The 13,111-nt window shown below is 59.0% G+C and overlaps 1 protein-coding gene across 4 annotated transcripts in view; it reads left to right on the top strand.

Moving 5' to 3' along the window:
- The window catches only part of ATP2A3 (ATPase sarcoplasmic/endoplasmic reticulum Ca2+ transporting 3), a 38,390-nt gene extending 25,284 nt beyond the window's left edge, over window positions 1-13,106 (top strand). The window contains exons 18-21 of one of the 4 annotated variants that reach the window (XM_022595934.2): window positions 2,259-2,392; window positions 2,854-2,971; window positions 3,491-3,608; window positions 12,958-13,106. In XM_022595934.2, coding sequence (XP_022451642.1) covers window positions 2,259-2,392; window positions 2,854-2,971; window positions 3,491-3,608; window positions 12,958-13,106 — 519 coding nt within the window. Of the gene's footprint in view, window positions 1-2,258; window positions 2,393-2,853; window positions 2,972-3,490; window positions 3,609-6,365; window positions 7,764-12,957 lie in introns of those variants that run through there. The other 3 variants (XM_022595936.2, XM_022595937.2, XM_022595935.2) reach the window with 3 other exon arrangements.
- Window positions 13,107-13,111: the final 5 nt, after the last annotated feature.

The following is a 13,111-nucleotide window of genomic DNA, read 5'->3' on the forward strand; positions in this document are numbered from 1 at the left end:
TGGTGCCACCTTCCCAGCTGTCCTCAGGTCATTCCATTTCTCATTTATCCACTTGGTTAAGAAACAGCTATTAGGCACTGACTCTGTGCCAGGCACAAATTGTTAGGACGATGACAGTGACCGAGCCAGCAAAGGCTCTGCAAAGAGCGTGCAGTCCAGCGGGGGAGAGAGCCACGGAAATGGGCAGTCACATTTCACAGTGAGAGAAAAGGCAGGTGGCTGTGGAACTCAGAGATGGTCAAGAGTTAGACCTAAGATAGAACTTTCAGCTCCAGGTGCTGGAATTTCAGGAGAAGTGCCCAGAGCCCCCTTTGATTCCTGGAGGAACACTGAGTAAAAGCAGCAGAGTGGATCCTGGATCCTGGCTGCCCAGGTTCCCACCCTGGTTCCATCACACACTAGCTGTGTGATTTTGGACAGGCTACTTAACCTCTCTGTTCTGCCTCATAGGGCTAAGACGATTCAATACTTACAAAGTGCTTAGGCCAACGCCTGGCACGTAGTAAGAGCTATGTAAGTGTTAAGTTAATGAAACCCAGAGGGGGCCTTGCAGGTGAAGGTGAATAGGAAATAGCGAGGGAGGCAAAGGGAAGGAGTAGGCAGAACAGTGGCTTCCCCCAAAGAAGCAGCCTCCCCACCCCTCGGGGGCTGCTCACCATGAATCTGTGAGGCAGAAGTTCCAGCCCTGAGCGCCTTCTAATAAACAATGTAGGAGGCCACATTGTGACCCACGACCTGGGCACAATGCGTGTGTGGCAGGTGCTCACGGCTGAAACCCAGGAGGTCTGAACTGGGCAGGGTGTTTGTCTATTGAAACACCTCCATGTTTCAATCCTGTTTGTATTTTCTTCCCGTGCACGGGCATAGGGATGCAAGCACACACATGCCCGAGTGGGAGGTGTGTGCACTGCGTTTGTGGGTACATGCATGTGCGAGGTCCTTACCATTAAGGTCTGGAGGTGGGGCCTGACGGCGGTGACACAACTCGCAAGAGCATTTGGTCCTCTCGATCAGCGGGTGGGTTCAAAGTTTAGGACATTTTCTCTGGCCTGTGATCAGTGCCGAATAAAAACATGCACTTGTCCCAAATACTGGAGCTTGGTGTTTGGAGAAATTCCCACTGTTCGTTTAAATAAGACTCCATCTCTTTGTTAAAATAAGAAATCTAGCCAAGCCGTAGTCTTTTATAATTTTGCATTCTGCACAAGAGAGGAGAGTGCCAGCAGCCCCTTCTGGCTGACAGAGGCGCCTGACCCGCATTTTTGCCCTGGGGGGAAATGAGGGATGGATTTCCTGGACAGGAGGTCAGACAGCTGGTCACTTTACAGATTTCTCTTTGAGGGTTACTTTCACAGCACGTGTCCCCCCACCCCCATTTCTGAACTTTTAGCTTAAAGGATCACTGTGTTCAGATGAGATTCCAGAGGCCAGATTTGTATTGTTGGAGAACAGAGCTGTTTAACGGTTGTGAACGTTCATGCTTATCCCCATGGTGCGGAAGAGAACAAGACGGAAGTTCTCACGAGTGTCCGCAGTTCAGCATGTTATTGCAGCAGATTCTGTGAGCCAGGTTTATGAGCAGGAAGAAAACTCCCCTGGGGCTGCAGGGGCAAGGGCCACTTCCCTTATTGAGCCCCGAGAGCTCCCTGTTAATTATGAAGAAGCCGTGCAGCAAGCCTGCACCTGCCCATGAGTTAGGCCACGTCATAAGCAAAGGGCAGGTCTGGTAGACCTCGATTTCAGCAGCAGAAGTGGAGGGAGGTGTGAATGGAATCTTATTTAATAATCATGACTAGGGCCCCAGGAACCTTCCTCTTTACCCACCAAGGGTGAATTCTGTTCAGGTATCGTTTTACTGATCAGTTTTCATATGCGTTTACTCATGTTACTCTGTGGCCTCAGTTAATCACCGCCCGCACTCCTGTACCTCGGATACTCAGGCCCCCACCCCCTGATTCCAGGGCCCCCTGCCGTCCATACCCAGCCTAATGCCAGCTGCTCCCCCTCCGTCCCACCACCCCCCTGCCCCAGAACGGTCTGCCGTTCTCCCTGGCCCAGTGCAGCCCCTCTGTCCCCATCCTGGGAGAGCGAGCACCCTCCCTGGACCCTCCCCGCGGCAGTGCTGGCTGTATTGAGTCCTCAGATGTGAGCCGAGGGTGAGGGCGGAGTGAGGCTTCCCTCTTCCCATGCCCTGGCCCCGCCCCTGACTGCTGTTCTCCCTGCCACCACCCCACCCCACCCCACCTGGGGGCCCTCAGAGGAACTTCCTGAAGTGCTCAGAGGACAACCCGCTCTTTGCCGGCACTGAATGCGAGGTCTTTGAGTCACGCTTCCCCACGACCATGGCCTTGTCTGTGCTGGTGACCATTGAGATGTGCAACGCCCTTAACAGGTGGGCTGGGCAGAGGGACCTGGAGAGGGTGTTGAGGGATGGGGGCTGAGGGTCAGTGGGGCCCAGAATTGGGGTCAGAGGTGTCCAGGAGTGCGGTCTGAGGTTTCGGGGGTCCAGGATTGGGGTCGGGGGGTCAGAGGGTCCAGAAGAGTGTTCTGAGGACCCATGGGGGCCCAAATTGGTGGACCTGCTGATGGAGGTCTGAGGAAACAGAGGGGCCAGGATTGGGTCTGAGGGGCAGAGAAAGGGCGTCCAAGCCCCAGCATAGGCCCCTGGGGGCTGAGAGGGCAGCAGTGACATCCACCTTCCGGCGGCACTGGCCTCCCAGAAGCTCTCCCGTCCTTAAAGGGCAGTGCCGAGGCCCAGACCACCTGCTGCATCTCACATGGGGGGCGGGTGGGTGACCACGGCGGGGCCTGCCCGCATCCTGGCCTGAGGTGAGCGCCCTGTGCCCTTGGCAGCGTCTCAGAGAACCAGTCACTGTTGCGGATGCCGCCCTGGCTGAACCCCTGGCTGCTGGTGGCTGTGGCCATGTCCATGGCCCTGCACTTCCTCATCCTGCTTGTGCCGCCCCTGCCTGTGAGTCTCCATCCAGCCCTGCTCACCTTCTCGGGCTCCTGGGGTCACAGGGTCCTAATTCTCCTCTGATGCTAGGCCTTTCTGGGCCTGTTCGTGATGGAAACTGCCTGGGGGGTGTGATGGTGGGGGTCTGATGGTGCTCTGTGACTGCAGTCTGTGTTGGGACCCTGGCCAGCCACTGTCCTCCAGATGTGTCCCCCACTTTGGGACCCTCCCCCCAGACTTGGGGAACAGAAGAGGTGGGGAACCTTCCCAGGCTGGGGCAGGAGGAAACCTGATGCCCTTTCCCAGTGCAGAATCCCTCCCACTTCCCAACAGAACAGAAGGATTTGGTCCTCTGGGTGAGGGCAGGGGAGAGCACCTCAGGCAGAGGAAACAGGGGGGACACATCTGGAGGTGGGACCTTGAGAGTCATCTCAGACGTGCTCGTGAAGAGTCCACTGTAGTCCGGGTGTATGAAGCAGTGGATCTGGGGGGCTCTGGGCGCTCCTTCCTTTAACCAGAACTACCCCGCCGCAGCTCATCTTCCAGGTGACCCCACTGAGTGGGCACCAGTGGGTGGTGGTGCTCCAGATATCTCTGCCTGTCATCCTGCTCGATGAGGCCTTCAAGTACCTGTCCCGGCAGCACGTGGATGGTGAGTGAGAGGCCCCAGACCCTCCCCACCCTGCTCGCCTCCAGCCCGCCTCCCTGTCCACCCCTGCTTCCAGGCTGCAGTGAGTGTCCGCAGGGTCTTGCGCTGCAGGGGTTGGGGCCCCGGGCTCACTGGGCCGCCAGCGGGAGCACTGCTCAGAGCCACGCAGCTTCGCTGTCTTCACTTGCCACCAGCCCTGCACAGCCAGGCCTGCTGTGCCCTCCTCTGGGCCTTGCTTGGCCTCTGACTTCCCTGAACCGGGCCTGATTTTATGCAGGCATTCTCAGCACAGTCTCCCAGGCGGTCCTCTGTTTCTGAGTTCACAGCTCTGGGTCTGCCTGAACCCGGGAATGGAGGACAGAATGGCAGGGTTGGCGTGGGGGGCGGTGAGTGGAGGAGCAGGCTGGGGCACGGTGTCCACCTGCCTGCCTCTGCCAGGGGCTCAGAGCGTGGGTGATTCTGACCCTGCCCGAGCTGCCCAGAGAGGGAGGAGGCAGGGGTGAGAAAGTCCCTGTTCCTGGGAGTTTGAGCCAAGGCTGTAGGTCTGTGGCCAGGCTGCTGTTGAGGGCCCCGGGTTAGGCCCAGAGATGGCTGAGGCCTGCTCTGGAGCAGCTGGGTCCTTGAGGACCACCTCTGGCAGGAATGTATCCCGGGCCCAGGGGAGGGTGCCGAGGCGGGGGAGGGGGGGGCATAAACAGATCACGTGCCTGTCATTCCGCAGGGGCCAGGGCAGCCGATCAGCCCCCATCTCCCATGCTGGCCAGCCCTCCCAGGCACTGCAAATATTTTATGTTATTAAAAAGACTAAAACAAGTTGGCCTCCTCTCTCTGGAGAAGCTGGCCCACCACAGGTCTGTCCAGAGGGTGACCACACACATGGCAGGGCGAAGGGGGCTCAGCCGAGGGTAGAGGTGGGTGCTTGGTCAAAGCAAGGTCTGTTGGAGCCCACAGGTCGGGGGGTGGGGAAGGGGGAGCCAAGCCAGACAAGGCATTCTGCCCCTGCATGGTTCTTTAGGGCCCACCCTCAGGGCGCTTCTGGGGAGGTGAAGACAGGGAAATGGCTCTGTCACCTGAAACTCCCGTCTGCAGCAGCCCCAGCTCTGGCTGGAGCACAGGGCTGGGCCACCAGGAAGGCTGCTGGCCAACCTTGACCACACTAACTCACCTGCAAAGTCCCCCACATCCTCCGGGGGATGTGGGCACCTTCGTCTTTAAGAGCTTTCCCTAGCCAAGAGGTTCCGCGTCTTCTCGAGAAAGCTGAAAAGTGAGAACGTTTCTCAGCCAATGGGAGAAGCCTATGTCTTGGGCACTGTTCCAGTGCTGGCTACTGGATGATGGAGGATTTGGCTTGGGTGGGGGAGGGGAGCTGGCCCCTAGCAGGACCGGGTAGGCTGGAAGGACTGGGGAGGGAGCAGCCCCTACTGGGCCAGGGTTGGGGGTGGTTTCTAGAAGAGGTGGGGTTTGGGCAGAGGTTTGAAAGGGGAGGATTGAACTTGGTGGAGAAGAGGCTGGGCTCGAAAGGCTTGGCCTCTTTAGTGGAGCTGGGGCTTGGAGTGCAGGGTAGAGGGCTGAGGCCAGCGTGTGGCAGGGGCCTCGGATACCAAGGTAAGGACCCTGGACATTATCCTCAGGTCAGAGGGAGCCACAGAAGGGTGGAAGCATGGGAGGGACTGGGGTGACCATGGAGGGTAGATGGGAGCGAGACTAAGGGCAGGGAGGCTGGTGGGCCTTGTTAAGCTGGTTTGGGAGGGAGACACTGAGGCCCAGCCCAGGGTAAGCTGGTCCCGGAAGATGCCTCCACCTCCACCATTAACCTGAGATGTTGACTGTGGTCCTGGTGAAGCTCGGCTTGTGAGGGTGGTGCTCTGCTCTCAGGAGTGGCCATGGGACCCGCAGGACGGACACAGGCTGGGTATCTGTGGCCACATCTGAGAGGTGGGGTGGAGTGTGCCCGCTGGCAGCCCAGGCAGCTATGCCCTGTGCAGCCGCAGTCCCTCGGGCCTCCTAAAGGCAGACAGGGCAGGGGTGAGACAGGGGACTCTGTTACGTTCCCAAGCCAGCCTGGTGGCCTTTTAGGGAAGTTTTGCTGAGGCCTGATGCTCGTGGCTTCCCCATGATTTACGAGAGATGTGTCCTGGGAAGATCTATGGATGCTGGGTCAGTCCCGGAGGGTCAGGGGCAGGGGCCTCTTACCCCACCTCAACTGTCAGGCGGAGGCCTGTGGGCCAGGCTGAAGGGAGGGGAGGCCTGGAGAGACTGAGTGGGGACCGATCTGGGAGGGTTCAGGATATGGGGCAGGTTTGGAGTTTATTCTGATGGCAGTAGGGGAGCCATTGAAGGAAGTGATGGGCTAGGTCTGTAGTGTGATGTCAGGGACAGGAGGTTGTTGGTGAGAGGCCTTGAGTCCTGGTGGGGGCAGTGGAGGAAGAGAGATGAAGATGGTGAAATAGCAGGCCTGGTATGTGGGATGGGCAAGGAGTAAAGGATGGCCAGGGTTTCTGGACCTCATGATGGTAGGTAGTGGTTCCCCAAACTGGAAACCAAGAGGAGAATGTGCATCAGATGCTCTGAGGGAGTTGATGGAATATGTGGGGTGAAGGAAGCTCCAGGAACATCCAGGGGGTGTAGCGGGGCTGGGGGCCGACCGAGAGATACCATGGGAGAGTGGGGCTGTCCCAGGGAAAGAGGAGGACAGAAGGAACCAGTGTGGATGTGTGCTCTCATACGTACATCTTAACACGCTCTCGGGTTTTCTTCCAGAAGAGAGTGCCGGGAGCAGAGTGGAGTTTCCAGTGTGTACCTCAGAGTGATGGTGCCCAAGCCTTCGTCCCCCGAACCCCCCCTGCCTGCACGCTCACCTGCTTGCTCACTGGGCCCTGCTGAGGTCGGGGTGGCCACCTCCAGGCCCATCCCGGGGTCTCTGTCCCCCTCCCATCTCCCTGGGGGCTCTGTAATTCAGGTCTCTAGGGCTCTCCTGGGCAGTTCATCCCTGAAGCTGTGGCCCAGGAGCTACAGCCCGGGCGAGGCCTGCCCAGAAGCCCGCAGCAGAGCCCTCCTCCCCAGATCCACAAGCGCGCTCAGGAGCCCGCTTCCCCTTCCTTGGAGGCAGGGCATTTCCTTGGTGACCTGCGTCTCTGCATAGACAGAGCTCTCCTGGGAGCCACTCTGGCCTCTCCCTCAGTGCCTGGGCTGGGGCCTGGTTGGCCCGGGGTGAAGCGGGGACAGCCAGGCCCAGCTGTGCACAGCGAGGGCGGACGGCCCCCTCCACTCTGCTTCCACGGAGTCAGCTCCCGAGGGCTTGCGCCTGTTTGTGTTTATGTGTGCAGGGGGTGGAAGGCTCAGAGAGAGGGACACGGGAGCGGGGGAGGGGGCGGAGCAAGGACCCCCTTTCCTGGGAGATGGCCAGCCTGCCTGCCTCAGCTCAGCGCACCCCCAGACTCAGGTTTCTCTGTTCCAAGCCGACAAAGCACGCGCCGTCTTGGTGCTGCCTGCTCTGCCAAGCGGAGGACGATCTGCCTTCTGTGTCCCTGGCGCCTGAGACCCGAGCCGTCCTCGGGTCCCTGACCACTGCGCCTTGACACCCTGACCCAGCGCCTGGCCGCGTCAAGGTCTGCATGGCTGCGTGATCCTGAGTCCCCACACCCATGGGCCGAAAGGACGTCCTGAAGAATGGTTAGCTACCCAAGGGCACGTCCACTCCCTCCCTTCCGATGATGGGAAAAGAGTGTTTGCGGGACACAAGTGTTCTCTTCAGTCAGCTTTTGCCCCTCCAGCGAAAATTAGCTAAGAGCAGAAGAAGCAGTGAGTAAATGGCCGTGCGTCCTCGCCCCTCCTAGAGAGTGTACAAAGCGATTATTTTATGTGTAAATCAAGACCCGCATCCCTGTCCTGGTCCCCAGAATCAAAAGGCCCCCTGGGCCCGCCTTGCAGACAAATGGGCTCCACGTTCAGTAGCCCCTCCAACCACACTTCCGCCCTCCCCGCTCTCGAAAGTGAGAGAATCAGAGTTGGGTGGGACTTTCCTGGAGCCCCCAGAGATTCTCTGCATCTTTCCTGCTGGGGGAACGGAGGTCTCGGAAGGGGGCAGGGCCCTGTACCCACCTGCTGACGTGCAGTCTGGTAGAGAAATAAAGGTTGAGTGTCTGGGGCAACAAGGGCCATCAGCGTGTTTCCTGGAGAGCGGTCCCCCCTCTGCCCCCTCGGTGTCTCCCTGGGGGCTCCCACCACCTGTGCCCCCTCTGCCAGGAGCAGTGAGTGAAGGTCTGGGGCTCCGATGCCAGCCGGAGGGAGATCTCATCCTCAGACAGGGGGCGGGGAGCCACACCCCCATAGCAGAGGCCTGACTGCCTTCTCACGTGTACAGCACTTGAAAGTTTGTGCATGTGATCAAAGCCCTTTACACACGATTCACAGGGAGATGAGGCTGGGAGGGGCCCGTGACTCCCAGGGGCAGGGCTGGGTCTGAAGCCTGAATATCAAGGGTCACTTGCTCCCCACAGAGGGGTCCCCGGCCCTGGCTGTTCCAGGGGTCCTGCGTCTCCCTGAGGTACCACCCGTCTCTTGTCCTTCCCAGCCCAGCTCAAATGCACCTCCCCGAGGCTTCCTGAGGCTCACACTGTCCCGGGACCTCGTGAGGCTGCTTGACATTAACTCCTGACTCGCCCAGGTGACACTGCCCTCCAAAAGTGGGACCTCTGGGAAGGGAAGAGCCGTGTTCCCCTGCCTCCCTCATTTCCTCCTCTGAAAGGAGGACTCACTGCCCTTGGAAGGGGACTCAGGCCCTGCCCACAGGGCCAGAGGCAGGAACAACTGTATAATTTGTGGGGCTCAGTGCAAAATGAAAATGGGGAGCCTCTTGTTCAAAAATTAAGAATTTCTTAACAGTGGCAGCAGAGCAATACACCAAGTGCGGGGCCCTTCTGAGCACAGGGCCCCGTGTAATGCAAGGATGCCATGTCCAGGAAGCAGGCCGTGACCAGAGGAGACAGGCAGGACCCACCCTTCGGAGCTCCCAGGCTTTATTTAGGAGACAGGATTTGACACACAGCACACAGCAGAAGCCGGGGATGGGCAGAAGGATTCCCTCTTGAACAAAATCCATCTCAGATCACAAAGCCTTTTGTCTCCGGGTCCTCAACCAGCTCCATGAGATGGGCCCGGCAGGGCGTAGGGCTCCGTCTTACAGATAAAGAGCCTGAGGCCCTCTGAAAGTCTGACCATCAAGCTGGCCCTCATCCTGACGGACAGGCAGCGAGCGGCGCTAAGATGGGCCTGGGGTGCTTACATAGGAGGCAGGCGGGCTCCAGCGCTCCTGGCAGCCTCTGGGGCACGTGGCCAGGCCTGCTTTGCCTCCATCCCCACCCAGCCCTGCCCAAGTCCGGCCTTGTCCAGCCCACAGGACATGGAGCCCGATGGGCCAAGGTAAACAGAGGTTTCCTACCTCACGGCCACTGACCCAGGAGGGAATTCCGGGGAAAGCCCCGGCACACTTCGCACTGGCTCGGGGATGGCAGTGACCAAAATGCCCATGGCCTCCCCCACCCCCTCCAGAGGCCAGGATTTTGTGGTCCTACGGACCCCCACACTGCACCCCTCCCAGGAGGGATGGATGCCCATTGGGGCTGCACTGGGAGAAGTGGAAGGGCAAAAACAGGAAAAGAAGATGTGTCCACGCAAAGACCTGAACCTAAGTGTCCACAGCAGCTTTATTCATTGTAGCCCCAAACTGAAAACAGCCCAAATGGCCATCAACAGGGGCAGGATAAACAAACTGGCACGTCCATACAGCAGAATACTCCTCAGTAATAGAAAACAACGTACCCATATATGCAACAGAATGCATGATGCTTAAAACCCTCGTGTGAGGAAAGGAAGCCGGAACCAAAAAGAGCCCATACTGAGCGACTCCACCTCCAAGAAGTTCTAGAAAAGGCAAAACAAAGCTGTAGCAACAGAGCAGATCCATGATTGCCGGGGGCTGGGGGTTGGGGAAGACGGACAGCAAAGGGGCAGGAGGGAACGTTCAAGCGTGAGGGATTGGGGAGGGGAGGGGAGTTCCATGCATTTGTCAAGACTCATCAAACTGTGTGCCTAAAATTGGTACATTTTATTGCATGTAAATTATACCTTAGTGCGGTTTGATTTAGAAGAAAGAGAAAAGAGGTGGGAGCCAGAGGAGGTGGCGGGCACGCGGCTGCTGTAGGTGTAGCGGCTTCAGCGTCGGCAGGGGGCGGGCCTCCAGGTGTGTGCGCAGTGTTTGTGGGGCAGTGGCCCAGGCCAGCCCCCAAGAGTCCCCACATTACAGGGGAAGGAAGAGGCTGAGAACCAAGGGGAGATGGCCCAAAAGTATGGAGGAGAACCAGGGGGTCGTGATGCCTCAGACACTCGGGCAGAGGGGCTCCAGCCGGATGGAGGCCCTTAGTAGGGGATGGAAGAGGCCAGAGAAGCCATGCAAGATCTGGGCAGTGAGGAGAAGCCAGCCTGGGGACCCCCGTAGTGGCCTCCCCGTGGATGCCTGCCCTCCCCTAGACAGTCCAGTTAGGCCGGCCCAGGGCCCTGTTCCACAGCGTCTGAGAGGCTGTGTGAACACTGAGGCTGGACCAGCTGGTGTGGGAGCTTGGACCGAGCTCCTCTCCGGGCAGAGGCGTGGCCCCTGCAACCTTGGGACCCTGAGTGGCCAAGGAGACCCACTGGAGCCTGTGCCGACCTCCTTGAGGGCCCGGGCTGGCCTCCAGGATAGGCACACAGGCCTCCTCCACCCTCACAGAGTGGCTAAATTTAGCCAGGCAGGGGAGGTAATCTTGGGGCCAAGCTTGGCAGCACTGCCTTGCCTCCCTACAAGGCCCGGCCCAGTACCCGCTCAGGCCATCCGGCCTTTGGGCTTATAAGGCAGGTCTGGCGGCTCTGAAGGTCTGGAGTCTTAGGGTGGGCTCTGGGCCAAGATCTCAGACTTTGGGGAGCTTCCTTCCCGGCCACCAGCAGATACGGGAGCTAATCGTTGTGTGACCTTGGGCAAGGCCCTTAACTTCCAGATCCTCAGTGTCTTTATCTGCAAAATGACAATTCTTGAGCCTCCATCACGGGGCTGCTGTAAAGAAAAGCCTGCAGAATTCTAGGTTTCCTTCACTTCCCAAAATGCCTGGAACAAACACGGATATCTGCCCCTGGGGATGCTGAAGTGGGGGCCAAGGGCGGGAAAGCACAGGCCTCAATGGAAAGATGCACTTTAGAACCAGTGAGAGGGACATCGACCCTAACAGCTGCCTGTCTTACTCTCGCAGAGTGATTCACGAGAAAAGGAATTTGGGGAAAGAAATGTAATTGCTTTTATTTCTTTTTGTTTTGGGCACATTTTTGGTTATGATAACATCCCCAAATGAGACTCTTCCAGGGCATCCTGTTTTCTGAGTGTCAGGGTCAGAACCGAGGCTGTAACAGGAGCACGTGTGTGTGCTCCAAGCAAGTCTGTCTGTCCATTGGTCCATCTGTCTGTCAGCCAGCCTAGCTCCTTGGAGGAGGAAGAGGAGGAGGAGGTGGGGGAGAAGGAGAACATGGTGACAGAGTGAAGGGCACAGACACAGACTGGAGAAGGACTGCCTGGCTTCCCTCCTTCCTCCCTCTCTCCCTCCTTCCCTTCCTCCTCCCTTCCTTTCCCCCTCCCCTTCCCCCCTACCCCAATTTAGTGCCTGCTGCCCTCCCAAGTGTGGTGTGCTGTCCTGAGAAGTGTGGATGGAGTGGGAACACAGAGATGGCCCAGACACGGTGTCAGCATCCACCTCACCCCCACTGCAAACAGTTCATGTCCAGCGCCTGCTATTCCAAGGGCCATGAGGTCAGCTGGGAAGAGGACAGGCCCGTTTGTCTGAGGTCAAGACCAGGCCAAGGGGATGTGGCTACCTCCGCTCTGCCTCCCAGCATCTCTGGATTTTCCTTAGAAAAGCCAGGGCGTGGTACTCACCAGCCCCTCCTGAAGGCAGCATCCCTGGACAGACCCTTGAGCCTGAGATTAGCGGGAACTCTGTGTTGGGTGAGGCTGATCTGTTTGATGGGGGGATTGAGCTAGGGTGCTGGAGGGGCCCTCTGTGGGGACCCCTTGCTGTCTAGAAGGCAGCTCTACTCAGACAGGAGGCTGGGATTCCCAGCCCTGAGTCCTGGCTCCTTGCCCAGAGTGATTTCCCAGCTAAAGGCCTGCCAGGAAGAAGACTCCCATCAGCCTTCAGGGTGGGGCAGCCTGGACGGGGCGGACGGGGTGTGGGGGAGCCCCGAGGACACCCAGCCTGGGTGGAGGGAGGGCCAGGGAGACCTTCCTGCTTCAAGCGGGGGCTTCCTGTACCGTGCAGGGTGAGCTTGGGCAATTCATTTCTCCTCTCTGAGCTCTAGTTTCCTCACCTGCAAAATGAGAGGGAGGTTGGGAGTTAGCCTCCAGCTCTGATGCTCGGAGAGTTAACACAGGACCTGCCCCAGCCCAGCCCCCAGGGCCCCGGCTTTCAGGGCCTGGGTTGGGGTTGAGCGCAGGGTCTGCAGGAGTGGCCTCAATTTCTCTGTCCTCAGTGTTGTCAGGACCCATCCCCTGGCCTCTACCTATGAGGAAAGTCCCATTATTGCCCCATTTCACGGATGAGGAAGCAGGCTCAGGGAGGTGAGGCAAGGTACCCAGGCCCCCACAGCAAGCAGCACAGCCAGAGGTGTTCACTGAGGCGGTCTGATGTCAGGCTTCCCCTGCTGGGCTCTGGGAGCCCCACAGTGATGTGTGACAGACGCGGCCCTCGCTTTGCCTGGGTTCCTGCGCCCTGTGCTGGTTTCAGGGTAGTGGAGGTGCGGCCAGAACAAGAGAGGTGGGGGGATGGAGATGCCAGCCCGACCCTGAGGTTGACTGGGCACGGGCCAGGCTCAGACCCAAAGGGATGGGTGGATGGAAGGTGGTCTATAAGGGCGGGGTGGGGGTCCTGCCACAGGTTCAGGAAGTGTCAGGCAGCTGGGCTGGAAGCAGCCCTCCTTCCTCTCTGCCCTCCTGGCTGTAGACTCCCAGGGACTGAGCTTTCCACCTGGGGGCCAAGGTAGGGTGGGGAGGATGTTTGGATACAAGATGGGTCCCTGGTTAGGGGAGGGCTCCAGCCTGAGGCTACTCCACCCAGGCCCTGGCCTGAGCCCCCAGCTCTGTTCTACCAAGCTCGTGGGGGGCAGACAGCTTTATCTTTGCCTTGTGACGGGTGGCCCATGGTTTCCTGCCAGCAGCTCCCGTTTCCGGAGGCCCAGCAGGGCCCAGGCGGAGCCAGGAGGGGCAGTGGGGCCGGGCCTGGGTGGCCCCCCTGGCCCCGCCCCCGCCTATCTTTGGGAATTTATTTGTCCACAGGCACAGCTGGTCCACAGTCCATTGCCTGCCAGGGGCCAAGAGCGGCTCTGACCACCCAAGGACTCTCCCTCCCAACTCAAGTGCTGACAACTGACCTCTGGCCTCACCTTTCCCACCCTACTCTTCCTAAGGGGCTGGGAAACCGCTAGAAACT

The sequence above is a fragment of the Delphinapterus leucas genome, chromosome 19, assembly GCF_059928025.1.
Source record: "Delphinapterus leucas isolate spDelLeu-1000000601 "Yukka" chromosome 19, BTC_Dleu_Yukka2, whole genome shotgun sequence".
NCBI lineage: Eukaryota > Metazoa > Chordata > Mammalia > Artiodactyla > Monodontidae > Delphinapterus > Delphinapterus leucas.